Here is a 27663-nt window from a genome sequence, read left to right on the forward strand (position 1 = left end):
TATGCCTTCTCCGTTGTATCCCTAATTAACCATGGGAAGGCAGAAGCCCTTACCAACAACCCTTGAGATAGCAGGATCCTTACTGGATGTGACATGTTCCCCATTCTTCCCTGTTGATTTATGCTGTTTTACACCACCTCTCCCTCTGTGCAAGTCAATGGGGAGATCTCTCCTCCTATGGAGAAGAGGAAGAAGTTGGGACTTCTGAGTAAGCCACCAGCTCGACAGCAGCTTATTTAAACTGGTTATTCCCCAAAAGCCTGAAGCTTTTCTCCTAGGGATAACTGGGTCAGTGGTCTAAGAGAAGAGGATTAAAATTGTTTATGTATGCAACAACAGGAGCCAGAATCTTATACGCACAGAACTGGAAAGAAGAAAAAAGTCCAATGAAAGAAGAATGTCTCCTAAAATTAATGGACTATGCAGAACTGGCAAAGTTAATGGTGAGAATAAGAGATCAACACAATGGACAATTTATGGCAGAGTGGAAGCCTTTTTTGGATTATTTGAAAAATATATAACAGCCGAATGAAATTGCAGGCAGGATTTGAAATTTGAGCCATGGGAAGAAACAATAATATATTAAATAGAGGAATATGTATTCAATGAAATGTGTGATGTAATAGAGGAATATCTTTTAGGTAAAAAGTGTAGTATTATGGATAAATAAAAGGGATGGTGGGATGTCAAATTATAACAGAAACGTATAACAAATTCAAAGTTTGAAATCAATTAGTTTAAGTTATAAAAATCTAATAAAAATCTTAATTTTAAAAAGGGAAAAAAGAGAAGTGGAAGAAGTCCACAACCCACCAATAATCCTTGGGGTAACAGGGTGTCTGCTGAGGGTGCAATTTACCCACTCCAGAAGAGTGCCGGGGGAAGATGCTTCAAATGACAACCAAAGACTTGGAATAGGCAGGTCTCCAGTCATCCAATGATGGTGAACACCAACCCTGCTTCTCATTTGCAGGCTCCATTTCAGCTCTCTTTTTACATCAGCTTGGGCTGTCATCCTCCAGGTGCTTCCTCAAATGAGTCAAAGGCCAGTCCCTCTCCTGCTGAGAATGTGCTTTGCTTGCTGTCTTCCTGGAGACTAACACTTCAGTGATCTACAACACACTACACCCAAGCATTTGGAAGTATAATAAATTGAATGGGTGGGCAGGGGAGATGAAATTTGTCTCGCTCATGAGATCAGACAGCCAGAATTTATTGATAGTGCCGCTTCACTCAGAGGAGAAGTGCTTTGTCTTGGCGGTAGATTCGCTGGCACTACGAGCTGTCTCCCAAACTCACCACCATCAGAGAGATGGGGTTACTTCCAAGGGATCTCTCCGTTAAGATACCCAGTTTCTTTAATGGATGCTGCAAACCCCAGTGGATGTCAACACAGCTTGATGGATGCTGCTCACTTGACACCAGCCTGTTTCTAGCTTTTCCCCATCAATCACAAGAGTGGCAGCTTTTCCCAAACACGCCCAGCTAAGACCATAAAAGGCTTCCGATCTAACCTCAGCACTGCTATTTGGGTCTGGATTCCTCCCAAGAAAAGTATGCTGCACTTTCAAATATTATTCCTTGTGAAGTTACACCCATCAAAGACTAGTTGAGTTTGATAGCTAAAAGTAGGGCTTCTGCAACTCACTGTTTGACAGTTTTGTTGAGCTAAAGAGACACCCCTGATTAAATAGGCAGCCAATTATAAATTCATATTTTTCATTTTTTTAAAAAAACTATGTATGGTGATAAAGATTTCCCCTTCACACTTTTGTGTTGATTATACCATGAAAAATACTGTTGTAGTAACAGTGCTTCCTGAAGAATGGGGGAAATTATAGAGTACCCCATGAAATTATTTGTATAAACATAAGAATATCCTTATTCTGTGACAGGTACATATTTGACAGACACCCAAAAAAACATTCTGCAAATCTGAATCTAATTCACCTAGATTTCTCTGAAGATCCATCCAACATGCCTCTGTTCTCTACCCTTCCCATTCTCATTGAACTGGAAAGATGGCAAGTCTGAATGCATACCAAATGGCTATGTAAGGCAAAAGAATTGATTGGCTTCAAAGCAGCCATGATTCAGGCTTGCATCTGCCTGCCTGTCGTAAGTGCACTTTGCCTACCAACAGCACTAAGAAACATTTGGCTTGACAAAGCCATAGCAGGGGAAAGAAAGGGAGGAAAGCCATCACACCATTGATTCCCAAAAGGTGTCATTTCATTTGCAAATGCAATAAAAGGAATTGCTGCAACTATTTCATTAGCCCATCATTAGCCCAAATGCTAATTGGCCACATGCACACCCTAAACTTTAACAGTTCTCAAACCATTTCAGGTACTTGTAGGGAAAGGCAAAGAGCAGAAGATTTACAGACTTGCTGCTGTATACTATTTTTTTCGGGTTCTCACTTTGCATTTTGGTAGGAAGTGGTACGGACAGGGCTATGACCCTTAGTGCAGCCTTCCCCAGGCTGGTGCCCTCCAGACTACAACTCCCATCAGCCCCAGCCTGCATGGCCATGATCAAGAATGATGGAAGTTTGAGTTCAACAACCTCTGGAGGGAACCAGCTGGGGAGAGATTGCCTTGGTCAATTCCTCTGCTGGCAAAGGGTTCTGGAGAATTATGGCTGCAGCGGGGCATTTTTCTTTTATCTGTTAACAAGCAGACACCAATCAGGGGAGGAATAGACAGAACCCAAGATAGTCTGAAAAGTAGCATCGGTGCCACCGTCTTTTATTTTGCTAAACACTCTCCAGCTGCTCACCATGATGCTCTCTGCCTTGTACAAGCCCTGTAGATGTGGCTGTATTAAAGTTTCTGTGAAAAAGAGACTCACCTAATAAGTGGTGTGTGTGACTCTAATAAAGGCAGGCAATGGCATCAATTTCACCTTTTCCTATTGCAGGGTGTCTCCAACCTAATTGCTGCTGCTATGCTTTCTAAGCAATCCCCACGGTTGTGGTAGCACTGGAAATGTTCTTAAAGAGTTCTGCTGAACATTACTGCCCCATTACCTAGTCCCAGTGTTTTGCTGTTGGCAGCTCCTTTGCTTAGTAATAACAAGCACAACTGTTTTGCCTCTAGAACAGATGCTTCTTCCTTTCCTGGACCATTTTTTTAAAAGACTTGCCATTGTCTGCAGCAAATGTTAAGCTGTGGGGGCGTCAAGCCAACAGCCTGATCTCCCAGCTTTCTTCCAGTTTTCAGAATTGTGTGGAATCCTCCATCCCTGGAGTTTCACTATTTTAAAAGAACTCCCCTGCTTTATGAATTTTACCTATATAGGAACCCAACATTATAACAATGAATTTTGGGAGCTGATGCAGTTAGTGGCCGAGAGCTATAAAGCAGGCCACCCCCTGTCTATATCGACTCTGATTGAGTCAGCAAAGGGTCCATCTACCTAGGCATCTTCTTTCCAACAGCAGACAGCTGGACAACAAGGCAGCAGCCCTCCCCAGCAACTTGTATTCAGAGGTATATACATAGGACCTACAACAACACACTGCATGTTCCTTTGCAGAATATTCCATCCTCACCCCCCTGGTTTTCCAGCCCAGTCAACAAGAGGTCCATGTTCCATGGCTGTTCAATCCTCATTGGTCTTTTTTAAAGAAGTTATTGAAAACAGTTTTGAAGACCATCAGTTTCCTGCATTTGCCACTATCTTCCTCTTGCTTGGGGGTAACACTGCTTTGACTCCATCAGTAAGAAAGGAAATAATGAATCTGAACCTAGACGTTCAATAGTATCATAGCTTACTGACCTTACATTAAGCATTCTATAGCACTATAGAAGTGCTGAGGATTATCGCATCTAAACGCAATGCTGCAATGCAGGGTTGAAACTCGGTGGCATAATGTGCATTGGGGTAGATGGCAGAGCATGCTGGGAGGCTGTGGAACTGCAATCAGAGGCAGGAATGCTTCTGAATACCAGTTGCTGGAAATCTCAGGAGGTGAGAGAGCTCTTGTGCTCTAGTCCTGCTTGTGGGTTTCCCACAGAAATCTGGATAGTGAAAACTAGATGCTGGACTAGATGGGTCATTTGGCCTGATTCAGCAGGATGTTCAGTAACACATGTAAAGGAGAGTTGCACACAATTGTCTTCTTAAAGGTTTCCCCTCTGGAATATATAGCCCTGAGGATGAGGGCAGGCCTAGGAAGCCAGCTAGAACTTTTTGACTCTAGAAAAGAAAAAGAACAGTCTTAGCATAATTTTAGGAAGTGACTGTGATAGTAGAATAAGGTCATCCCCTAAATTTTCTTTTTTTTTCACATACTAGTACAAAAAGACGATTTAAATCCTCTGCAGGATATTGAGTGTTCCAAGTCTTTCTGCTTCTTAACATTAGTACTGGAGCCCCAAGAATATCTAAGTTACTTAGGCTTATCTGTATTGAACTATTTCTTTGATTTTATTTTGCTTTCGAAATGCAGGTTATATACACCCCCTGCAACTTCCCCCAATAATCCCCAGGCAAGGCCAAAGCTCTGAAGTATGAATTGTTTTTCCCTTTAATTTAACAGAGAGTAAAGCAGATCAATACAATGGTAGGTTGCAGTAATCATTTAAAAAGTTATTTATTGACAGGTACAAATGCTAGGCAGTCATCTTATCCATTCGCTTTTGCAGAATAGATTTGAACTGTTCAAAGGCCTTCTTTCAGCATTCGTGTGCTGCTTTAGACTTGTGCAGGACTCAGTTCCATTAGGTATTGTACACACTACTAATACATTCGTGCAGAGTTACAAGTCAACAAAAGGACACAGCAATAACCTTGAAAAGTTCCAAACCACACTTGTAACCAGGACAGACCTTTTAACCAATGCAATGGTTGTTAACCATATACAGGCAGTAGTATTCCAACATATTGCTAAGTGATTAGTCTCCATGACCAATGAGTTAGGATAAAATGTGGAAACTTTCACAGCTACATCAGTTCAAGCTTAGACTGTTGAACCAAATGTTCATGTATGATCATGGATAGAATTCCATCTGCAATAATTAGCTAAGCTACAAGTTAGCTTTCAGAGTGTCATCATACAAAAACTGTCATGAGTTCTGAGATGGAGGTTTATTTCTTTATATCCTCATCAGGACAGCAGTAGTCAGGGTGTTGCCTTGCAAATGTTGTTGGAGTATAGCTCCCATCATCCCTGGTTATGGGAATTCAAGTCCCAACATCTGAAGAGCACTGTGTTGGTGATTTATTAAGTTATTTGGTACTATATCTAAGGGTTTAAAACCAATCCAAATCAAGTCATATATAGCAGTAGAATAAGCCCACAATTTGTTTGATGGACTATACAAGCCTCTTGCATGTTAGTTTCCCTACTCAATAAGCAGATTTCATGGTATTGCATGGACTAATGCCTGCAGGTCTACAGTTACCTAAATTCATATCTAAATGCAAACCTTTAATGCTCAGGGAGTACCATACTTCCTTTTTAAGATGCATCTTCAGAGGTTGCTAGCAGAAGCTTAGGACCCTAAGGATGCCTGTTCAGTTCTGGGACTGTGGGCTCCCTGTATCCGAAATGGGATGTCATTTCTCCTGGCTGCTCTGTTCTAGAATCAACACCAATTGAAGAGCTGGCTTTGACTTCAGTGCTTTGCAAAACATGTTCATGCTCTGGCTTTCCATCCCCAGTCAGGACCTAGGAGTCATGAACATTGCCTTCCTCCTGCAGGATCTCTATCCAAGATTGCTTACACCATTTCCCCCATTGGTGTCTTTCATCTCTGTTCCTGCCCCTCCAACCTTCTGGCCTTTCGGTTTCCCATCAGCTCTTTCCAAGGATGCCTGTAGGCAGGAATATAGACTCGGCATTTAACCAGCCAGCATTTCAGATTTTACAGATTTTGCCCAGCTCTCTTCAGAAGATTTTGCAGAGCATCATGCTAAATCAGACACTCCATTCCTCCATACATTACAGAAAACAGACTGTAGTAACCCCATGTGTGACCTGTGTCACTGGTGGTTAGTTGCACAGGTCATATTCTGCTGAAACGTAGGGTTAAAAGTGCACATACACCACACAGCCTGGAAAAGGACCTTTTGGAAAACTGAGGAAGGGGTGCAAGGGGTGCATGTACATATACACACACACTCCTACAGAAGGGCACCTCTCCTCCCTATATCTTGTTGCAGCATTGTATCACCCAAAAGCAAAGTTAGGGTACCATTTGCACAGGTACATCCTCAATATGTGATTGGATCCCTTGGCCATGGTCAATTGGTGTTTAAGTGACAGTTACATAAACAAGCATCCTCATCCTAAAACAGACTGGACAAAGCATGCTTAAAAAAAATGACACAACTACATTTTGAGTTGGACAACACATCAGGTTTGTTTAGGTTAACTAAGGGGACCCATTTCCTGAAATTATTACTCAAGAAACTTCAAGCCTGCCTTGTACCAAGCAATCCATTTTTAGAAGAAAAAGCAGAGGCCAATTCAATAGCATCAGGATGTGCTGGGTGAAGAATCAATTACCATTCCCTACTTCAAGCACCACAGAAGAGATTCAGATGTCTGGTGCTCATATACACACAAAATACCACTCGTTTCCAACAACAGAACTTGAGCCAATACTTATACAACCCTTTTTATTTTGATGAGTGTCTGAATCAGCTCTAAGGTATTTCACCTGCATTGGCTTATGGAGAACCATTGTAAGCATAAGAAGTACTTCTTTCCTGTATGAAGAGGTCAAGGACCTCCCGGATAGTTAGATCCACTAGCAGCAAGGACCTGAACACATATTTCGCCACCCACAGATTTTTTTGCCACTGACTTCGTAGCAAAGTTTCACCCATCTATTTAGCAAGCTAACTTTTATTTCTGCAGTTATCAAAATGGCTTTTCACCTGATGGTCGGTGCCAGGTGTGACTCACCTTCAGGTGGCCTGATGGAAAGTTTTTATGAACAGCAAGAAATAACTCAATTCTTCCAGCAAACCCTTCTAATGCTCAAGTTAGGGTGCAAGTCTTTAATGGTTTCAAAAGAGGATTGGAGAACTTGATGGAGGACAAGCCTATCAATGGCTAGCAGCCACAATGGCTATGCTCTGCCTCTGTGGTTCGAGGCAGCCATGCTTCTGAATACCAGTTGCTGGAAACCACAGGAGGGGAGAGTGCTCTTGTGAGTGGGTCCTGCTTGTAGGTTTCCCACAGGTACCTGATTAGCTACTGTGATGGCAGGATGCTGAACTAGATGGGCCAATGGCATCATCCAGCAGGCTCTTCTTGTGTTCTTAATCCAAACGCCCACTCCCTGCCAGCATGGCTTTGCAAAGCACTGGGGCCGTCAGCACTTTCATAGTCTGGCTGCTCAGAGATGTGGAAGATGGCAGGGAGAGGACAACTAGCCTGATCCCGCACCAGCTCCAGACTTGCCCAGCAGTCGGATCTAATTCCATTGTGTGATGGCAGTGATACCTGCTAAGGATAGACAGATCCTGGGCTGGATCAGCCCCACCCTCATAATGTTTTGGGCATTTCCACCCACCCCTGCTGGTGGGGTTGCCATCAGCAAGACCCCCACCAACCTGCACATTTGATGGACAGCAGGAACTCAGCCAGCAGAGACAGTTTGACTTTAATTAGTGTATACTAGTTGGAGACCCACAGTATCTTTCTTTGTATTCATTGTATTTATGTCTAGCTGTTTAAGGCTTAGGGATATTTGCAGCCCTGGTTTAAGAGTTCCTACCCATTATCTATAGATTCACTTCAGTTGCATTATCAGGGGATAATGCAAGACATCTGAAGGCAGCCCTGTTTAGGGAAGCTTTTAATGTTTAATGGACTATTGTATTTTAATATTCTGTTGGAAGCCACCCAGAGTGGCTGGGGAAACCCAGCCAGATGGGAGTGGTATAAATAAATTATTTATTATTATTATTATTATTATTATTATTATTATTATTATTATTATTATTATTTCCCATCTACCCAAATACAATGCAGCTTTTAGTCTGTAGAACAGAAAGCTATTATCATAGCGAGCAAAGTATATAATGACACCCTCTTCACCAGCATAATAGAGACACAAAGGCAATAGTAGGAAAACTTCTGTTTGACAGTATCACCCAATCCCACACATATTACTGAGAAGAAAGAACTATTCAGGATCATAACCTTCAAGAGACCTAGCAACAATAAACCAATATTCAGACAAGTGAACCAGTCTGAAACAACCCCGAGCTTCTGCAACCCCCTTCTATTATTAACAGCACCTACTGCAGTCTCTTCTTAAACTCAGCTAGGTGGTCACACTCCAGATCTCCCCCAACTTCCAACACATTAGTTCCACCTGATGAGTGTTCCTTCCTGATATTATATACTGAGATTCCCAGGTAGAGTGTGGCTCATTGGGCCCCAATTGCTTGACACAGCCATTTGATTTATGCAGCAGCACTGTGATGAATTACATACTGAGGTTAATTGGTTTTGAAGCTCTCTGGCATATTGGAATAATTCTAAAAATGTGCCAATAATGGGGAACAAGAGGTCAATAATTGAATGGAGCAGTACAATTGAGTGCGAGTGGAAACCTCTTACGTTCTGCCCGTGGGACTGGAGGGTGATAGGCTCTTCCAAGCTGGATAGCCTGAATAAATTCAGTACTGTGGAAGGCTAGAATATCAGTTCATTAACTCAAAGTTCAGCTGTGCTGAATAGAATCATAAAGGTGTAGGTTTGCTCTCTCTGGACCAAAAAGGGGTCCCTATTTCTTTAAGAACTGCTGAAAGTTGCCTAAAACCGTTAGAAGTGATGCAGGGGATTAGTGTTTCTTGCAGTTTGTTTTTTAACTAGATAGAAGCCCCCAGAGGCCACTTTGAAGATTGGGAAATATCCTCCAAGAGGTATTGTCCAATATTACCACCCTAAGATTTATCCCCGAATTAAATCTTCCCCAATGCTGCTATTAGGCCCATGGGTGGAACAAACAGATACACTTTCTACCTCTGGTGCAAATAGCAGCTTTGTGTGGTGCACATGTCAATCAGGAAAAATACAAGGGAGAAAAAGTGTTAACAACCCTTTCCCAGAGACCACTTCCCCAATGGGAAATGCTAATCACTGATCATCTGTATCATGTCAGGACCCCTCCAGGCATCCATTTTATTGTGCATCCATGATGATTTGTGCTCATGGTGGTGTTGGCTTGGTTTTATGTGATTCCACATGGTGGTGTTGGGTTGGTTTTATGTGATTGCAGGTGCAAGCAGTTTCAGGATGGACACCCAGCTTGGGTTCTAGTCAACATATGACCTGTAGCTTCCTGCTGAATGCCTGCAACTTTTCACACCACAAATGTTCCTGTCTGTTTCTCAACCTGCCTTTGTTGCACCTTAGTGCCAGATGGCGATGTTTCGGTAATACTAGGGAAGCATCATGGAGCAAATAATAAAGGGGAATGAGATGTGGATGGTTCAGTATGAATCCACCACTAATGCACTATCCTTATTTAAATGACACATTGCAGAATACACCTGCAAAGCAAAACAAAAACACAACAAATGCAGTCTGGAATCACTTAGACTAGAAACATCAGGCATTTGCCATTTCAGAATGAAATGGAGCCCTGCCTAGTTAGCATTGCCATAATCAAATGAGCACTTTCTCAAACTCATCATTTGGACCAGCCCTTGCCTTTGCCCATTGCTATGTGTCATGCAAGTCTGCAAAATGTGCGAGTAATATTCAGGATTGCCTGATCTCCTGCCAAGTGTTTATTTGTCTACACAAACAATCCACTGGGCCAGCCTTCTCTCCATTGGTCAAGACAATGCAGATTTTGGCAAGGCAGCCCGGGAAGCTGGAACAGTCGGCCATATTCATTACTATCAGGGGAAATCTTTAGATGCTGATGCTGCTCATTATTTTCAGCAGTGCCTCATTTTCCCAACAATGTTCGTAGGGAGCTAGTCAACTGTTTTGTAAAGGGTGAGCTAGACCACATTATTATTATTATTATTATTATTATTATTATTATTATTATTAATTATGGAATTCCCTTTGGTGTAAATTCTCAGAGTGATTCACAATCCTACAATAAAAAAGCCAAAAAGGGTTAAAAACAATACAGATAAGTACCTAAGTCAAACACACACACACACACACACACACTCCTGCCTAGCAGGGAAAGCCTGTCAAAAACAAAAATGCCTTCAGTCGTTTCCAGAAAGTACAAATAGCGAGTGCCTGTCAAATCTCAGCAGGGCAGCTCTTCCCACAGATCAAGGGCAGCCAAATTGAAAGCCTTGCTCTGAATTGTTTCTGATATCATAGGGACCTGAATGAGAGATTCTATTGCATGTGCATGGCTGCTAAAATACTAGCATGACCCAAACTGATGCAAAGCAATGGACTTTGTAGCCTGGTCCTTTGCTTTAACAGACATTCCGAGTTCCATGGAACTCCCTAGGAAGCACTGTCAGAGGAGTTCTAGGTTTCCAAAAGAGTGCTGCGACTTGAACTTTTCTCACTGAAAAAACCTTGACCTGATCTGCTGAATTTAAGGGTGCCAGGCTGGATAATCCGGAAGTTTCAGGTGTATCTTTTAAGTCAGGGATAGGGAACCAGTCATCTTCCAGATGTTGTTTGATAACAACTCACATCATTCATGACCATTGACCTTATTGGGTAGGGCTGATGGGGGTTGGGAGTCTAACAACCTATGGACTGCTCCAGATTCTTCACTGCTGTTTTAAAGCCCCCCACTAAGAAGAAAGGCAAGACCAGCATAATAAGAACTTACTACAATTATAGGACCAGACACACAACATCACTCGGACCATCTTCTGGTGTCTCAGCTGAAAAATGCTCTGGGACTAGAGCATGTTCCCCATCAAGATGCCTTTCCAAGCCCAACACCTCAAATGCAGTCATTAAATCCATGTCATTGGAAGCCAATGTAGATGAATAGTGGAATGAGAGGGGATGCAACTCTCCACTTGAGAGCAATAGAATTTCACTTTTAACCGAAGGAAACTATTGATTCTGTTTCCAAGCACTGTAGATGTGATGTTGTCTAGATTACTTTGACAGGTGACTAGCTTAAACAAAAAGGACAGATTCATTAGGATGAACTCCTTTGGAAGAAGACAGAATACATGGACATTTTAACTCCCGCTGCCTATCACATCAGTCTGATAGATCTAGTTGCATGTCAGTTTTATACGTCTCTGAAGCAGTTACCCTACATTAGGAATGGGGAACCTGTGGTTCTCCAGATGTTGCTGCCATCACCCCCAACCATTTGAGGCTATTGGGGCTGCAGCTGATGGAACTGGAGCCCTGTAACATCTGGAGGGGAACGTATTCCCCATCCCTGTCCTACATCAAAGAGGTGGCTAGCTCTCACTGAGGATGCCCCTGTGTTCAAAGCTATATAAAAACAACCATTTTTGGAAATCAGTATTTAAATGTAACCAAAATGTACCTGGCTATCAGTGCTTTTCTTCTACAAAAAGAGGTGTCTTTAGGGGCATCACTCTCTTCAGTTTCCTGACCCATGTGGCTTTAAGAGCTTTCTGAAGCTACACTTATCCCGAACCCATTTGAAACATAATGTAGAAAAAACAGGAAGCTTTTTAAAAATAGTGTTTATTGAGAGATATTTTAAAAGATCAAGTTCAAGGTTACACCACTAAACTAGATGTTCAACACCTAGCCTAGTGAGATTATATCTTTCGTGCCAACACATTTAAGAAGTTTCTGAAGTAATAAGCAGAGGTGATTTTTTTCCATAAAAATGAAACCAAGTATGTGACCAATTAGTGTACTTTTTTTTAAAAAAAGCACCTCATCTGTGTAAAAATAGAATAAAGAAGTCTGACTTTATAGGCTAACTAGACCAACTTATGCAGATATCTAGAGTCTGCTATAGTCAACTAGTTAACATCAGGCCTATTAAGCCAGTTCACTGACAGCATTTCCCCTTCAACTCTCTCCAATAATTCTGGATAATGAATTTCCAGAGGAGATGTACACTCTTCTTGCATGGCAAAGGGGTGGTTGTTATGGCAGACTGAAGTTGACTAGCATTTCTGCACTGTTTCAGATCTGTTGCTCCTTCATCTCTGCAGCAGCCTGGACATACTAGGGAATTATATGGGCTTCATTTAGGCTCCTTCCATGGTTAATTTAGTGAGGATTCCTCTATGATTCCAACCCAGTGTACTTCAGTGGTTTCCTACTTAAGGTGGTCCCCTTGTTCCTCACCGTGTCCATTTTGTAGCATGTAAGTAGGAGGTAAATAGTCTACTGCTGTCAGCAGCAGCATCTTCATTTTCTTCATTTTCTTCTTCATTATCTTCTTCATGGTGTTTTCCTTGTGCACAGCAGTGGGGATGCTTCTCCAGCTCTGTTGTGGTTTGAACTTCTGCATCCTCATGATCCACAGTCCAGATAGTTTTCATGGCCGTTGCCACCTTTCTGACATTTTCACGAGGACCTTCTGATATTTGCTCCATAGACTGTCCACTTGGTGTCAAGACCAATGTCTCTTGGTCTTCCGGGGCCCTTTCTTTAGATGGCATCTCCTCTGCCACAAGAAAATAAGTTCCCAGATGTGGTGGCCTCTGTTTAGCAAGCTCTGCCTCATGCACTCCTGTTATGATTGGCTGAAATGCCCCAATCCCCTTCTCCAACATTACAGTAAGCTGGGGCTGTTTCAGGTTCAAGTACTTTTGAGGGCTCTCAGAAACTGGTTGGGCTTTAGCCTCCTGCTGAACAGGTAACACCTCTTCTTGTGTTGCCTGTGGAACCATGTTGGCACCCGTCAGTTGCCTTGTCTCTTCTGTACTTGCCATGGAAGAATCATTGTCACGGATACACATGAAAGTATCATGTGATCTTGGTGCATCAAGTGAACTAGGAATTGTTGTTGCTGTGTACTTCTCTTTTGGAATGGGAGACTCTCTCTCTTTTGAATGGACTGACCACTTGCTGTGCCTGTGACCCATGTTGGCGTGAAGATGTCACTCTGCTGCGTTCTGGAACAGCGTCTTATATCCTTTTGAATAACTCTACAGGGAAGACGATAAGCACAAAAAGGTCTTCTGCCTCAAAGGAAAAAAAAGAAAAAGAGTAAGTGGCCTTCTAGCAACCAACTAATAGAGAGCCCTTCACCAGCAGCAGGGCAAAAATAACTTAATTTACTCTGCAGACATCACAATAGACTTAAATGGAGGTCATATAAAGGAGATGCAATAGGAGTATTTTGCAACGAGTTGCACGCTAATGCAGTGGCAGAGAGAAGCAGCAAGTATCAGAAGCTTATGGAGCAACCCTGATAAAGTGCCTTTGTTTACGCATGGTCTATGCCAACTGATCTACAGACTTAAAGCAGAACCACTCAAAAGGTCTCACAATTAAGTATCAGCCCCGCTCATAATAATAATAATAATAATAATACACAAGCATACAGATGAATTACACCCAGAATGGCTGCTTGGAGCATTCAGGGTTATTTACATGCCTCATCCTGGCTCTTTCACTGAAATGCAAAGTTCATCTGCCACCAAGACATTAAGCAAGACCTGAAGTTACCCTCTCCATCCAAAGACACCAAGTGAGCATTCACATCCCAGACTTGCTGTCTCCCAAGTGCCACAGTTTGCAGGGTAAAAACAAAAACAAATGGGCAGCCAGACATAAAATAGAAAAATACATGGGGGAAAATGGAAAGTCCAGAAAGTACATTTGGGCAGTTCAGATATTCAAGTCATGCAAAATTGTATGTTCAGTGATTACAAAAGTGACGGATAATTATGTGAGAATAAAATTAAGCAGTCCAGGCTCCCCTTGAACCCTAGACTAGTGATGTGTGAATCTGTCAATATCAGTTTCTCTCATTTTCTCTGCTCCCTGTCCAATCTTAAATTCAGCTCCCAACATTGCCACACCATTCTGTGATTGCTTTTTTTTAAAAAAAAAACCAACTAATGAAAATTCAGCAGCATCTTAGTGCAAAGTTTTCCTGAGATGTAAGTTTGAACTTCCGCACCTGATAGTTTCAGCAATTGTGCACAGTTTCCCCTAATATATGCATTTATATGCAGACTTCAGCATGTGACTTTTTAGTAAACATCACTTGGACGGAGAACTGCATTGCAAAATTTGGAGGTATGTGAATTTTGAAGAATGGCTGGATTTCACTTTGCATTATGTTTTGGAAAGTATGGATTAGGCAAGTTCACTTCTGAATGCAAACTGAATTGAATTTCTCCCCCAGCTCTGCCCCATGCACATTCATTTCTCTTCCAGTTGCCCTGTAGACTACATGGCTGCTCTCCATAGTGTGTTCACCAATGATTCTACTAGGAAGAGAATAATTCTAGAACAATGGAGACCCCTTTGCTGAGAAGTCCTGTAACATTGTCAATGTTATGATAAGGGCAGTTATGCCCTTAACAGGGACTTTATTATTATTATTATTATTATTATTATTATTATTATTATTATCACCCTCAATCCAAATGAAGCTTTGTTGTTCATAATGCATCTTGTGTGAAACTTGACTATAACTCTCTTCTGAATTAATGCTGTCAAATTTCAAATATTCCCACTTGTAATGATTCTATATAGGCTTCAAAATGTCATGGAATGTGACTTTGAGTAAGAAAGATTCTATACACATAGGAGGAAAATGCACAGCTGTATTGTAGTTTGGTTGTGCTTTGCACCTGAATAATAATCATATACCACTGAGCTGCTCTAAATGTTGTTTTTAAAAGGTACCTGACTGTTAGTAGTTCACACTTGGTATGCCAACACTTCTGGCCAGCCTCTGTAGCTGCTCCTTTAAGAACAGCCTGATAGGCAGAAAGCAGCACAACAGGTGCTGCTTTCATCATTACACTGCATAAAAACTTACACCTGCAGATTTCTATGCATAATATTGCTGTTAAGGGCACAGGAGGAGGCAAGGCTGACTTGCTTTATTTTCTTATCCTTCTAGCTGGGAGCCCTAAGTTAGCAGTCGTTGTGGAAGGTTTAGTTTTCCCTCTCTACCTATTCCAGCATATCCGTGGTTGAGAATTAGAACAAGTGCAACTTGCAACAAAATGTTGTAGTGTGGAGTGCTCCTCTATGCAAGGTTCCAGCCAGCCAAACCCATTTTGGGGGATACTACTTTCCCTCTCCCCCATATTCCCATTTCCTCTCATTTCAACAGTTGGCTATCATTTCGTAGACACCAAGCATGTTCAGTCCATGTTGGGCTGGGTATTTTTTCCTTTTTTTTGGAGGGGAACCCCCTTTTAGGACTTTATCCCCCTAAAGATTTTTCTTCTCTTTCTGCAAACCTATCAGTACATCATTCTTATGCATGGTTGGTGATGTTTCATTAGACAAAGGATTGATACTCTGAAAATAGGGTTCACCAGTCAGAGTGGTCTTCCTCCTTGTTCTATATTGCACTGTATTGCATCTGAAAAAAACCCCAGTAATGCTCTTCTGGAGTGCTGAGAGTTACACCATAAGGAGAGCCCATGTCCCTTGGAACAAAATTATGGATTAAGGCTGCCTTCAGGACTGAATGAAACAGTCCTGTCTTCTTTGCCAAGCCAAGGGGGGAAAGGTAACCCAAGTTATTTTCTGAAGCACTGGATATCTTTCAGGAGAAAGAAGACTAGCCTCCCTTGAACCTGCTCTTCCACTTCACCACAGCAACAACCTGCATGTCCACCTGCCTGCACTGCCCCAGAAGGAATGAGCAAGCAAACAATTGCAGTGATGACAAGGAGGAAAAATATTTGCCAAGGCCTGCTTGCTCATTGAGTCTGTCTTGCAAGCAAGTGGGCAGTAGCAATAGGCATGGACAATAGGGAACACTTTCTCATTATTTCAGTCTTAAGTTCACTTCTCTACATTTCCACATCAGCTTGTGATTTTTACATAAACAACTGTTGAAAAGTAACAGTTGGGGCCTGGGATGGGTGGGAAGGTTTTGGTGTGAGCCAAGGCTGCCATTATGCAACAGTAAAGATGGGTAAATACATCTATTTCAGTTTTCCTCCATTTCTCATTTGGAAAAAAAAATGAGTTCATTCCTCTATACTGCCACATCAGTTTATGATTTTCTATTTTAAAGTCCTCATGAAAATTCAACAGCATTGTGTGAATTTCTACTATACACATTTTTATTTGCAATTACTCCCAATATACAGTGTGTATGTGATTGCTCCTAATATAACACATTTTGCATGTTATTTCACAGCTAAATGCATATTTCACTCTAGCATGTACATATTTTGTGCAAATTACTTGGCTAGAGAACTCCATTGCAAAATTTGAATGTGTGAAAATTCTGAAGTATGGCTGTATTTCATCTCACAAATTGTGTTGGAAACAGCTAAAGTTGTTCCATAAGGACAAACTGAATCAGATATTTTCCCCAGCCCTAGGTAACAATGGTGAAACACAGGGGCAGCAACAGGTACCAAGAATGTGGTGGATTCACTGGGACGGGGGGTCCTTTGAGAGAGAGTTATGCCCAAGGATCTCAGACACCAGAACCATCCCTGCCTTTTACAGCCAAAGCTCCCTAAACTAGAAAATTTAAAAAAAAAAATGTCCAGTAGCACCCTAGAGACCAGCTAAGTTTGTTCTGGTTATAAGCTTTCGTGTGCATGCACACTGGACAATGCTACTGGACAATTTTTTAATTTTTTTATTTCTTTCAACTGCATCAGACCAACATGGCTACCTACCTGAATCTAAACTAGGAAATGTCTGGCAAATGTCAAACTCCTGAATTTGCATCATAAAGGGAAGAGTGAGAGAGTTGTCCCAGGACTAGTTCCCCACCATCATACTGGAGTTCATCTTGTCCTTCTTATGTGAAATCTATAATGGATTGAAACCAATTTAGGTGTGAGCTTTCCTCTATGCAATCATGCTGCTAAGATATACTTAATTTCTAACTCCATATTCCAGTCTCCCTCTTTGGTAGAAAGAAGATAAAAATAAAGTTCTACTAATAATCTCACTGATTTAAGAGAGGGAAAGAGAGGACTTACCAAACTGCAAGTAAGAGAACACAACTGCATGGACAACTCTATCCTACAAACCCCACAGACTTCCTTTAAATAGGGAGGTGGAGTTACACAAAATGACTTCCCCACTATCCCGTGATAATCAGTTCCATATCATTACTCTGTTCCCTGGTGACTTTTTATTTTAGTAAACACTCAAAATCTCCTTTGAAAAACTGTGTGTGCTTTGACCTTCCAACAAATCCTGCAGCCAAGAATGTTTCAGCACCAGATAGAGCTCATCTGGACTACCTTTTGTGCTGTGCTTTCCAGGCACGGGTCTGGAATGGATTTTTGTTTGTTTTTGTCCCGGCACTTTCCCTGGGAAAACCTGCATTTTGTCACTGAATTGGAGCATATGGCTACCATGGAAAATCTGATTGCTCTTTTCAAATGATTCAGCAGTAAAATGTGGGTTTTTGCGGGGGGGCGGGGCGGGAACTGGGTCACACACACACACATGCACACAACCCTGCTTAGACGTAGAGCTGTAAAGTCCAAACCTGTGCCTAGAAACACAGCACAAAAGGCAATCTGGATGAGCCCTTAGTTTAAATTCTCCCACTCCAACATACACACTCATTTGCTTCTCTGGGACATAAGGTGCAGGCAGGAATATTTAGCAATTCTGCAGTATCTCCATCAAGAATCCAAAGCATTGTGCATACATAGCAGACTGACAGCACCATCTTCCATGTGTCTATTGAGAAGTCCAACATCCTGGCTGAACATAGGTGGAAGGTGGTGCCCTGTCACCAGTGTTGAAATAAGATTCAACTGTCAATCTAGTCAGCTTTCGTAGATGGATGGAGGTCGGACTGCCATCAAGCAGCAAAGTGGTTTGGGCCAACGCTGCTGCCCACCCCTGACTTGCATGGGAGGGGAGATTAAAAGTAATAAAGCAGCATGGAGTCAGAATGGCCATTTGGCAAGAGGTTTTTGCCTCGTATTCATTACAGTGGTACCTCGGGTTAAGAACTTAATTCGCTCTGGAGGTCCGTTCTTAACCTGAAACTGTTCTTAACCTGAGGTACCACTTTAGCTAATGGGGCCTCCTGCTGCTGCCACGCCGCTGCTGCACGATTTCTGTTCTCATCCTGAAGCAAAGTTCTTAACCTGAGGTACTATTTCTGGGTTAGTGGAGTCTGTAACCTCAAGCGTCTGTAACCTGAGGTACCTCTGTATATGAAAAAGCTAGAGCAGTTGTAATGGCTCAGAGCATTGCTCCTTTCAGCGATTCCCAAACACCCCTCCCTGCTGAAGAACTTTTGGAAGCTATGCTCACAGTGGTATTACTTGCTGATGCTGTAGGGGGGGAAATGTCCACAAAGCAAAATGTTTGTAAAATTGATTTTATTGAGAGATTTTTTTTCAAAAACAAGACATCAGTTTCCAACCTGTCAGTGATTACATACACCTGACATTTAAAAAGAACAATACAAGCACACACTGTAAAAACATCCAGCTAAGCAAGATTACAATCGTTTATATAAACCCATCTAGAGATGCTAGGTATTATCCATCATAAATTTCATCCTCTCTCTCTATATATAGCAAGAAACCTGCTCTGCCTTTGCTTTTGAGGACACGTCAGTTAGGAGTCATGGGATCAATTTGTTCCATCCCATGCTGTCTGAGGTGCTACACCTTCCAAATGGTTAGGATTAAAAAACAAAGGTGGTCCAGTTTCATCTACCAAGTCAGAACAACAAAGTTCAATTCAGTAGTGTCTAAGTCATTTCCCAGCAACTGTATTAAAGCACCTGCTCCACAAGATTTCTGTAGGTGTCCCTCCTCCCCGCACACCAAATTGCAAACTCATAATGCAGGTAAATCACCTGGACATAGCTCTTGCATGACTTTTGAGCTGGCACTGCAGCAGAGATGGGGGACCTTTGATCCTCCAGATATTTGACCTCAACTCCCATCAGCCGCAGCCAGAGTGGGCAATGTCAGGGGTGATGGGAGTTGTTGTCCAACATCCAGAGGGCCACAGATTCCCCATGCCTGCTCTACAGAGTGTTGAAGAGATTGTAGCACAGGTCAGTGTTCTCAAACATGGTGTCTTCCAGATGTTTGTGCTACAACTCCCATCAGCCCCAGGCAGAATAGCCAATGGTAAGGGATGATGGGATTTGTGGTCCAATATATTTGGAGGGCTCCAGGTTAGAGAAGGCTGTAATACATCAAAGGCAAAGTCTAGTTAAGAAACTTGTGTTGTAGTTAACTATCAGAAGCAACTGATTTGTCTGCTGAACTTTGGGGCTCTGTGCATACACTGGCGGCATTATCCCCTCTGAGGCTGCAGTTTTTCGGGACTGAAATGAAAGGCCTGCCATAGTTAGTCTCCAAGAAGAAGGATATTTCACACATGATCCTTGTGCTACAGAAGTCTCCTATCCCTCTTCAATGAGCATCAGGAAGACAAGTAATCCAGTTCTGCTGAAGGAAGAGAGGTTGCAGCAAGAATGTGAAAACCTGAAAGAAGGGTCAGAAATGTGCTCAGTTAGGAGCTGCAAGCAAAATGAGTTATGAACTATATAAAAATGAAAGTCTCTGATGCTTAGCAGTAGTCCTGGGTGCCTGAAAGCATGCACACACATGCACTGTGTTTTAGAACCGAAGATCTAGCATTAGATGAGAAAGTGAATGAGCTCTGATACAGTCAAGCAGAATGAAAAGAAGATGTTGTACTTCATCAAAATCAGCAAGTTGCCTCCAGAATAAATGCAGACTGACTGGCAGAAGGAATTGCAGTCCTGCTTGTAAGAAGACATTTGGCATCTCTTTTGGAGAGTCCTTTTTCTGCATCCTGGTTTTCTACTGCCTTTGAAACCTGGGAGGCCTTAGTCATTCTTCTCAGTCTGGCAAAAGTTGTTTTCAGTGGTCTGCACAGCGAGCAGGTCCTCAGGGTGCTGCATATTCTGCTGCATGGATTGTTGCCCCTCTGTGGAAGTTCAGTTCTCCCAGCTACCTCAGGTTTAAGTAGGTTTTCTGGTACAGGTTGCATTCTGCAAGAGTTAGCAGTTGACTCATCTGGAAGCTTGACTTCAGACTCTTTGCATTCTAGGTTGGGCCAGAGGGTCTGCAGGTAGATTGGCTGGATCACTTTAAGATCCTGGTGTCAACAATCATAGTATCAGGAAAGGAAAAGGAGACCATCCATGGGCCAGCAAGTTTAAAATCCACATAAAACAGGCAATACAATGTGTCATATACAGTGAGAATAAGGCAATCCCAGTAAGGGTGTCACCTACTCATCCCTAAATAAGTCCATTAGAGCAATCAGATATGTCCAGATTTCTTATTCAATATGTTTTCCGTATTCCCCCCCCCCCAATGGCTCACACACTTTTTGTGCAAGAGCCCGGATCTCATTCATTCTATATAGTTGTCCTATCACCAGCCTCCATCTTGACCATCATTATCCAGCAATCAGTCTTTCTGAAGGTTTCTTGAAATGTTTGGAACCGTTGTGTGTATTGTCTGCCATAGCATGGAAGTCCATCTTTTCTGTGCTTGTTACAATAGGTTGGAGTTCATTGACTGTTGCCTTGAGTACGTAGAGCATCCATGTCTTCATGAGGGGCATCCAGGACAGGTGGAGCATCATTCACAAATGGTTGGCTCTCCGGGTTTTCCATTTTCTTCTGATCGTCTCCATTTCTCTTCACTTCAGACAGTGAGGCTTCCTCCATTATTGGTGAGAGACGGTATCTCCCAGTGATGCGGAAGACACCTCGTCTCTTTGACCACCTTGACCACCTTCTCCTTTCTTTAGCAGCCCTTACCTTCTTCCTCTGGTTGCGCAGCCCTCTCAGCACCTGGATATGCAACATGGCTTGGATTTCTAGCTCCAGGTCATCTAAGCTCCAGGTATCTGCCATAGTCATGGTGGCCTGATGGCTAGCATCGGCTGTTTGCACAGCAGACTCTTTGGCTGGTTTCTGAGTTCCAACATCTTGCTGACCGGAGGAAGCCAATGCTGTATCTTGGGTAATCTTTGAATTAGGTGGGCGACTTTCAACTTGCACAGTCACTTCTATAGACTTATTGGGAGAACAGCTTTTTCCAGTTGGCATGGAAGCATCCTGCACTCCTGGTGTAAACTTTGAACTAGGTGGGTCACTTGCAACGTCCTCAGTCCCTTCTATAGACCCCTTGGAAGTACAGCTCTCTTTGGTCCCCATGGAAGCGTCCTGTGGTCTTGGTGTAAACCTTGAACAAATTTGGTAGTCTGCATCCTGCCCAATCTCTTCCATAGTCCTTTGGGGACAATAGCTCATTCTACTCCCCATGGGAGCATGCATTAGTCTTTGTATAAACTTTGGGGCACCTGGGGCACCTGCAGATTGCTTAGTCCTTTCTTGCTTAGTCCTGTTGGGATAAAAGCTCTTTCTAGTGCCCATGGAAGCATGCCAGGGTCTTCGTGCACAAGCACTGAATGAAGGAGAAGTGAGTGTATACCTTGGAATAACGGGGGTTGCTTCTCGGGACCGCTTGCTATTCCTGTTGCCCATGCTTGAGATCTTTCTGCAACAAGTTATGGAGCAACTTACAACCCTTCAGGGTCTTCTGACAAGAAAGAAAAAGAAAACAGATTAGGAAAATGTTGGTAATTTTTTAGCAACCCTACATAGTGCTCTCCAGATATTTTGGACTAAGATTCCCATCATCCTCACCCAGCAATGGTAAATGGTCACAGGTGATGGGAGCTGTAAAGCAAAACAACTGGGGGGCATCACATCGGAAAAAGGCTGAACTAGCAGATGTAACAATAGGAAGGTGTTGACTTGATGATCATGCAGTTATCAAAAAATAAAGTTCGACAAAGTTATAAAAAGCTATAGCTAGTTTGCAAGGATTGATACCAGGCTATGGATTATATTATTTTCTGCTGCTCCAGAGGGTAGGACCCAAGCAACGGATTCAAATATGATTCTGACTAAGCATTAGGAATGACTTTTTGATGGTAAGAGCTCTTCAACAGTGGAAGAGAATCCCTTGGATGGTGGTTGACTCTCCTTCCTTAGAGGTTCAGGGGTCTGAATCAGAAACCTAATTTGGAAAAAAACGAAGTTTTTTACCGTTCCCCATTCACCTTTAGGGGAGAATCAAAAGATGGTTGCAACTTTTTGGCAGAAATGGATGAAATTTGCAACCACGATAGCCCCTTCCGAGGCGTTTAGTCCTGCCAAATTTGAGAAGAATAGCAATAGTGGATTGTTTCTTTCATTCCTGCAAGGGCAGCCTTTACAATGGTGTGTGTGTGTGTGTGTGTGTGTGTGTGAGAGAGAGAGAGAGAGAGAGAGAGAGAAAAGACCTTACTTAATATTCCCTACCCAGTTGTCTTATGGGCAACTTGTCTGCAAACAACAAACATGAAAGAGGTACCCCCTAGATAAAAAGGTTGCAAAATTGCAAACCAATTGATCTAGGGCTTTCTGCTAGATACATTTAAAGTTGATGGGAGAGCAGGAGAACAAAAACAAATTTGCTTCCCTCCCTGTGGTTTTGTGGAAATGCCCCAGGAAAGTAACCTGCCAACTTCCAGAACGATGGGGGCAGGAGCTAGGGAGTTACAATGAATGAACAATAAAAAACAAAAAACAAAACAAAAACACCCCACAACCCAATGGTTTCAGGTTTATATTCTGCTCAATAAGCACCAAAAGCCACATAAACTAAGTGCAAAGACAATTTGAGTGAGCACATGGCAAAAGAGGCAGAAGGGCTTGAATAATTAGCATTTTCTGAGAAAGCACCACAAGCAGAACTAACAAAGCTCAAATAACAGACAAGAAGAAGGCAATTTGAAACACTTTGGAAATCTCATTTTCAGTTCTGGGCTCTTCTGAGAGACACAACACTGAACCAGAAAAGTCCCAGGTGGCCTTGCTTCAGTTCTTGATTTGGGTTCAAGTCCAAAATCTCTTGCATACCCCATACTCACTTGGAATTCAGCGGGACTTTCTCCCAATAATGACAGAACTTCACACAGAAAAGAGCAATCCAAACTACAGGAAACCAGTAGTAGATAAGGCCAGTGAAATTTACCCCATTCCAAGCTCTGTTCAAGAGCAGGGCTACTGCTGGCTAACCGAGCCTGATCATGGTAGAGGGGAACAAGCCTTCAATCAGGGTTTTGACTTACACCACTCTTTTTACCAGTTTAACCTCCACTGGGTTGCCAGTCATGCCATTAAGCATGAGCGGGGAGTGGAACAGGGGCAAGTCTCTCCCTGCCCTTTTCAGGACTTACCCTGGTCTTGGCTCAGTTGGCTTTGGCTGAGCCAAGATGGAAAACTTACACCAGTGTATCACTGGCTGAGCCATGATAAGGGACTTCAGCCAGCTTAGTCCCCACTGAACCCAGGCTCAGCCAGAGATCCACCACTCAGCCCAGTGGATCTCAGGTTTGGATGGCTCCCTAAGTATGCTTGCTGCCCTTTGCATTGTGGTTTAAGCCACTCTGAAATTGATATTTATGGTCTGAGCCCAATGACATTTTCCAAAAAGTGGGTAAGGTTCCAGTCATGTTCATATGGTGAGGAAAGGGAGACTTGAACTTGACTTTCTGTGTTCAACAATGGGAAATTCAGTTCAGAATTCAAGACTTACTTTTATCTCAGAAACCTATTGCTCAATGACACCAGCCCTTGTATCAAAGATACAGCAATTTTAAGGAAGCAGCTTATGTCATGTGCCAGTAATAGGACATTACTGTAGCCTCTGGAAAGGATTTGTTGGTACCAGTAGCCTGCCTGGGAATAGGATTAGTTTCCTATCAAGCTTCCGTAACACTGTAGTCGTAATCTACCCTCACTCACTGGAAGACAAAGCCAGCCATAGGGTGCCATAGTCAGACATAATCCCATTGAGTTCACCACAACAAAATCTTTGTTGGAGGGGGCAAAATATTCACTTTGCATGATATTTCAGCCACATGCAAACCCCACTTATTGTTTTAGCAAATTCAGATCCTAATTTATCAAGCTGTATCTCCCATCCTGTTTTGTTTATGTTTAACACCTATTCTAATTAGTACGCTAAGTATTATATAAATAGTGTTGTAATATCACAAATATATACACTGATCCATATGTTCCATTATTTAGTTCAGGTATATGCTAGGGATGCCTATTTGATCTGTGCGTAAGCTGAATTATGAGGTGATTCAAGAATGAGTCTCATGCATCTGAACTGGATCACACCATTGACAAGGCACCTCAAGTCAGACCCCCTAATCTTCCAAGTGGCTCTGTGGCTATGGCTGCCCAAAGATATGGCCTTATGTGTGTTTTCCTGCTGAGAAATAAAACCATTCTGACTAGAGTTCAAGGAGAGAGGAGATCTTTCATTTTGATGGGCAGGTCCAGCTATTAACCATAGTGACTTATGTTCCCAAGAACTCCAATTAGTCATTTGGAAGCAAGATTAAAAACTGTGGTTGTTTTTCACAGGACTAAACCATCAGCCTCTAGGGTAACCCACGTGCCCTGCTTTATGAAGGAAAATCCAATTTTAAGATAAAGAACCATAAGAAGGGAGAGAAGCGGGAGGAGGGGCTGTGAAGTTGCCCCTTAATGGTTAAGCACCCAGATCACCTGGTCACAGTCCTTCCCTCTACGTATTTCTGTTTAAATTATAATAATCAGGTTGCATCCAACCATGTTCGGCTCAGATGAAACCCAATAAACTAATGGACATGAATTGGGTTCATCCATTTCAATGGATAGAAGTTAGTTGGATACAGCCCTGCCATTTCTATATTTGCAGATCTGCAAATCTATCCTCTCTTTTGGTGGGGACAATGCTTAAGTGACCGCCCCGCTAGTTTCTGAAGTTCAAATAATAATGGAATATGCCCTCCATTCACCACACCTCACATTTAAGATCAGGCAAATTGCATCTTTTAATGAAAACCATGTTTCTTCATTTGCTATAGCTCCAACCCTTTCAAAGGTTTTACAGTGAGAGACATGGGAAGCCCCCACTAGACTGCCCTTCCAAAGATACATTCACAATGCAAACTTTTGCATGTCTACTCAGAAGCAAGCTCCATCAAATTCAAAGGGACTTACTCCCAGGTAGACACATGAGTTGAGCCACTACTTCTGAAAACAAACAAACAAACCCACAAACTTTCAAATGCTTATTATTTTTTTACCTCTGAAGTTTGATTTTATTTTATTTTTGCTGTTATTAGTGTATTTTTTTTAAACAGGGCACACTGCTTTGAAATTTCATTGAAAAGCAGTACAGTGGTACCTTGGGTTACATACGCTTTGGGTTACATACGCTTCAGGTTACACACTCCGCTAACCCAGAAATAGTGCTTCAGGTTAAGAACTTTGATTCAGGATAAGAACAGAAATCGGGCTCCGGCGGCATGGCGGCCCCATTAGCTAAAGTGGTGCTTCAGGTTAAGAACAGTTTCAGGTTAAGAACAGACCTCCGGAATGAATTAAGTACTTAACCCGAGGTACCATTGTATAGCATTCTAAAAATGACAGCAATACCTAATCATTATCTAAACCCAAGTGTTTTTGCAGTATAAAAATGTAATAATAATATGAATAATACCCCAAAGCAGCTCAATGCAAGTATTCAAATCACTTACCTCCTTGCTGGACCACACCTACCCTCAATTAATCCCATACAGGCAGGTTTAAATAGGGCTTTGTGTCACACACAAAAACTTCCTCCCTGAACTTTGGCATTCTGAACATATAGTCCCACTTAGTAATTGTTCCTTTCTATTTAATTAGCTAGCTTGCTGGTTTCTTTTATGATTATGCCAATGTTGCACATGTAACTTGTGGCCACTTTTGATTCTTGCTTGGGAAAGATCAATGCCAGCAATAAGAGACATGGTGGCAGTTAGTATATTATGAGTTGCAAGTGAGGTGAAAAGGTAAAGCTAATACATTTTCCCCCACATATGCAGACTATCTAACTAGCTGGACATCAAATGCAGTGTTGAAAAAGATGATTCATTTCTGTAATGATAGAGGCGCAGAGTTACTCCGTTTTTAAAATTAAAAACAACAACACAGAGAATAGAGAGGGAATTTCATTATAGATTAAACTGAAATCTGATGTACATTTACTTGAAAGTCCAAGTGAATACAGAGCATTTCCTTCTGAGTAAATGCAGAGGGGCTCAGGCTGCATGGAAGCCAGTATTTGGACTTTTGGACAGGGATGGAGAATTTCATGCCCAGGAACTGAATGTGGCCCCATGCCTCTTTATTTGGCCCTCAGGACATTCCCAAAGCAATGCCCCTTACCAGTCCTGCTTGGCACACCTCTTGAATGCTTTTGCCTGACTGGAATTGGCCCTTGTTTTGTGATAATGCTTCTTGCTTACCTTGACAGAGAGGGGTGTGAGTAGAAACCTCTGGTTTTCTGCATGTTTGGAATGTAGCCTACCATACAGAAGTAAGACTCCTCTCTTCTGCTCCAGTCACATTTTCCTCTTGCGCTGCCCACCACTGGCCTGTGGCCATAGAAGGCAGCCTGAGGTGGAAGGCAGCCCTTGGGCGGGAAAAGTTTCCCCAATCCTACTTAACATGTGGGAACTACAACAAAATGTTGCAGCGCAGGGTGGACTGGTTCAAGGTGTGGCTGGCCATGTTCTCTTCAAGGATATTCCATTCCATTCATCCCTGTGCTTTTCTGCTTTCACCCACAAAGAGGTACTCAGCATTCTGTGGTGAATACACTCATTCCTCATTACAGTGGTACATCAGGTTAAGAACTTAATTCGTTCCGGAGGTCCGTTCTTAACCTGAAACTGTTCTTAACATGAAGTACCACTTTAGCTAATGGGGCCTTCTGCTGCTGCCGCGCCGCCAGAGCCCGATTTCTGTTCTCACCCTGAAGCAAAGTTCTTAACCTGAGGTACTATTTCTGGGTTAGAGGAGACTGTAACCTGAAGCGTCTGTAACCTGAAGCATCTGTAACCCGAGGTACCACTGTAATTTGTTCTGGTTTTACTTCATTCCTGGGGATCCCCCCTCCCGCCATATTTGTTGCTTGCTATTTTATTAACACTTATTTATAAAGCACTGTCAATGCGTATGGCACTGTGCAAATCAAAATAAGAATTCTATCCCAAAGAGCGTATAATCTAAAACAACAGAAATAAACAATTCAATAAAAAAATCAATAGTTAAAAACACACAATTACATCAGGTAAACGAAAGCATATATATATATATATATATATATATATATATATATATATATATATAAAATGTATCTGCAAAGGTTGGGTTTGTTGAGCCTGCTGACACATCCCACTTTCTCCACAGTGATCCAATTTTGGCTACAGTCCTCTCATCCATCATCAGCTGACTCTGCTATTAGAGGAAGTGATCACTATTCAAACTCCTGGTACAAGCAAACACCATATTTACCGTTAAGAATTTATAGTGTATTGGACAGGTAAGACCTTCCCCCTGCCTCCTTGGTTAACATATTGTTCAGCCATTGCATTTAAAAGGTAGAATACCTGTTTGGGTCACATCCGGCATATGTTCCTGCTGTGTATACAATATTGGGGCATGTACATGAACTGTGACA

General features: G+C 42.3%; 1 protein-coding gene across 4 annotated transcripts; it reads right to left on the reverse strand.

The window, feature by feature from the left end:
* Positions 1–18411: 18411 nt before the first annotated feature.
* Positions 18412–26588, reverse strand: LOC310750851 (uncharacterized protein). 4 transcript variants are annotated; one of them, XM_083589265.1, is made up of 3 exons: positions 25697–25742; positions 21945–22131; positions 18412–21648 (listed from the first exon to the last, which is right to left on the reverse strand). In XM_083589265.1, exon 3 carries the CDS (start codon positions 21591–21593, stop codon positions 20613–20615), a length of 981 nt encoding a protein of 326 aa, XP_083445391.1. In that variant the 5' UTR covers positions 21594–21648; positions 21945–22131; positions 25697–25742; the 3' UTR covers positions 18412–20612. The 4 variants fall into 4 exon arrangements, with proteins under 4 accessions (XP_083445391.1, XP_083445393.1, XP_083445390.1 ...); XM_083589267.1 differs by lacking the exons at positions 21945–22131; positions 25697–25742 and adding an exon at positions 26509–26588; XM_083589264.1 differs by lacking the exons at positions 21945–22131; positions 25697–25742 and adding an exon at positions 26367–26435.
* Between the last annotated feature and the right edge of the window lie 1075 nt (positions 26589–27663).

Source organism: Podarcis filfolensis (assembly GCF_964270895.1).
Source record: "Podarcis filfolensis genome assembly, chromosome: 15".
In the NCBI taxonomy this organism is placed as follows: Eukaryota; Metazoa; Chordata; class Lepidosauria; order Squamata; family Lacertidae; genus Podarcis; species Podarcis filfolensis.

Excerpts from the sequence above, each read along its gene's own strand:
- LOC310750851 (XM_083589267.1), bottom strand. The coding sequence starts at position 21,593 with ATGGGCAACAGGAATAGCAAGCGGTCCCGAGAAGCAACCCCCGTTATT.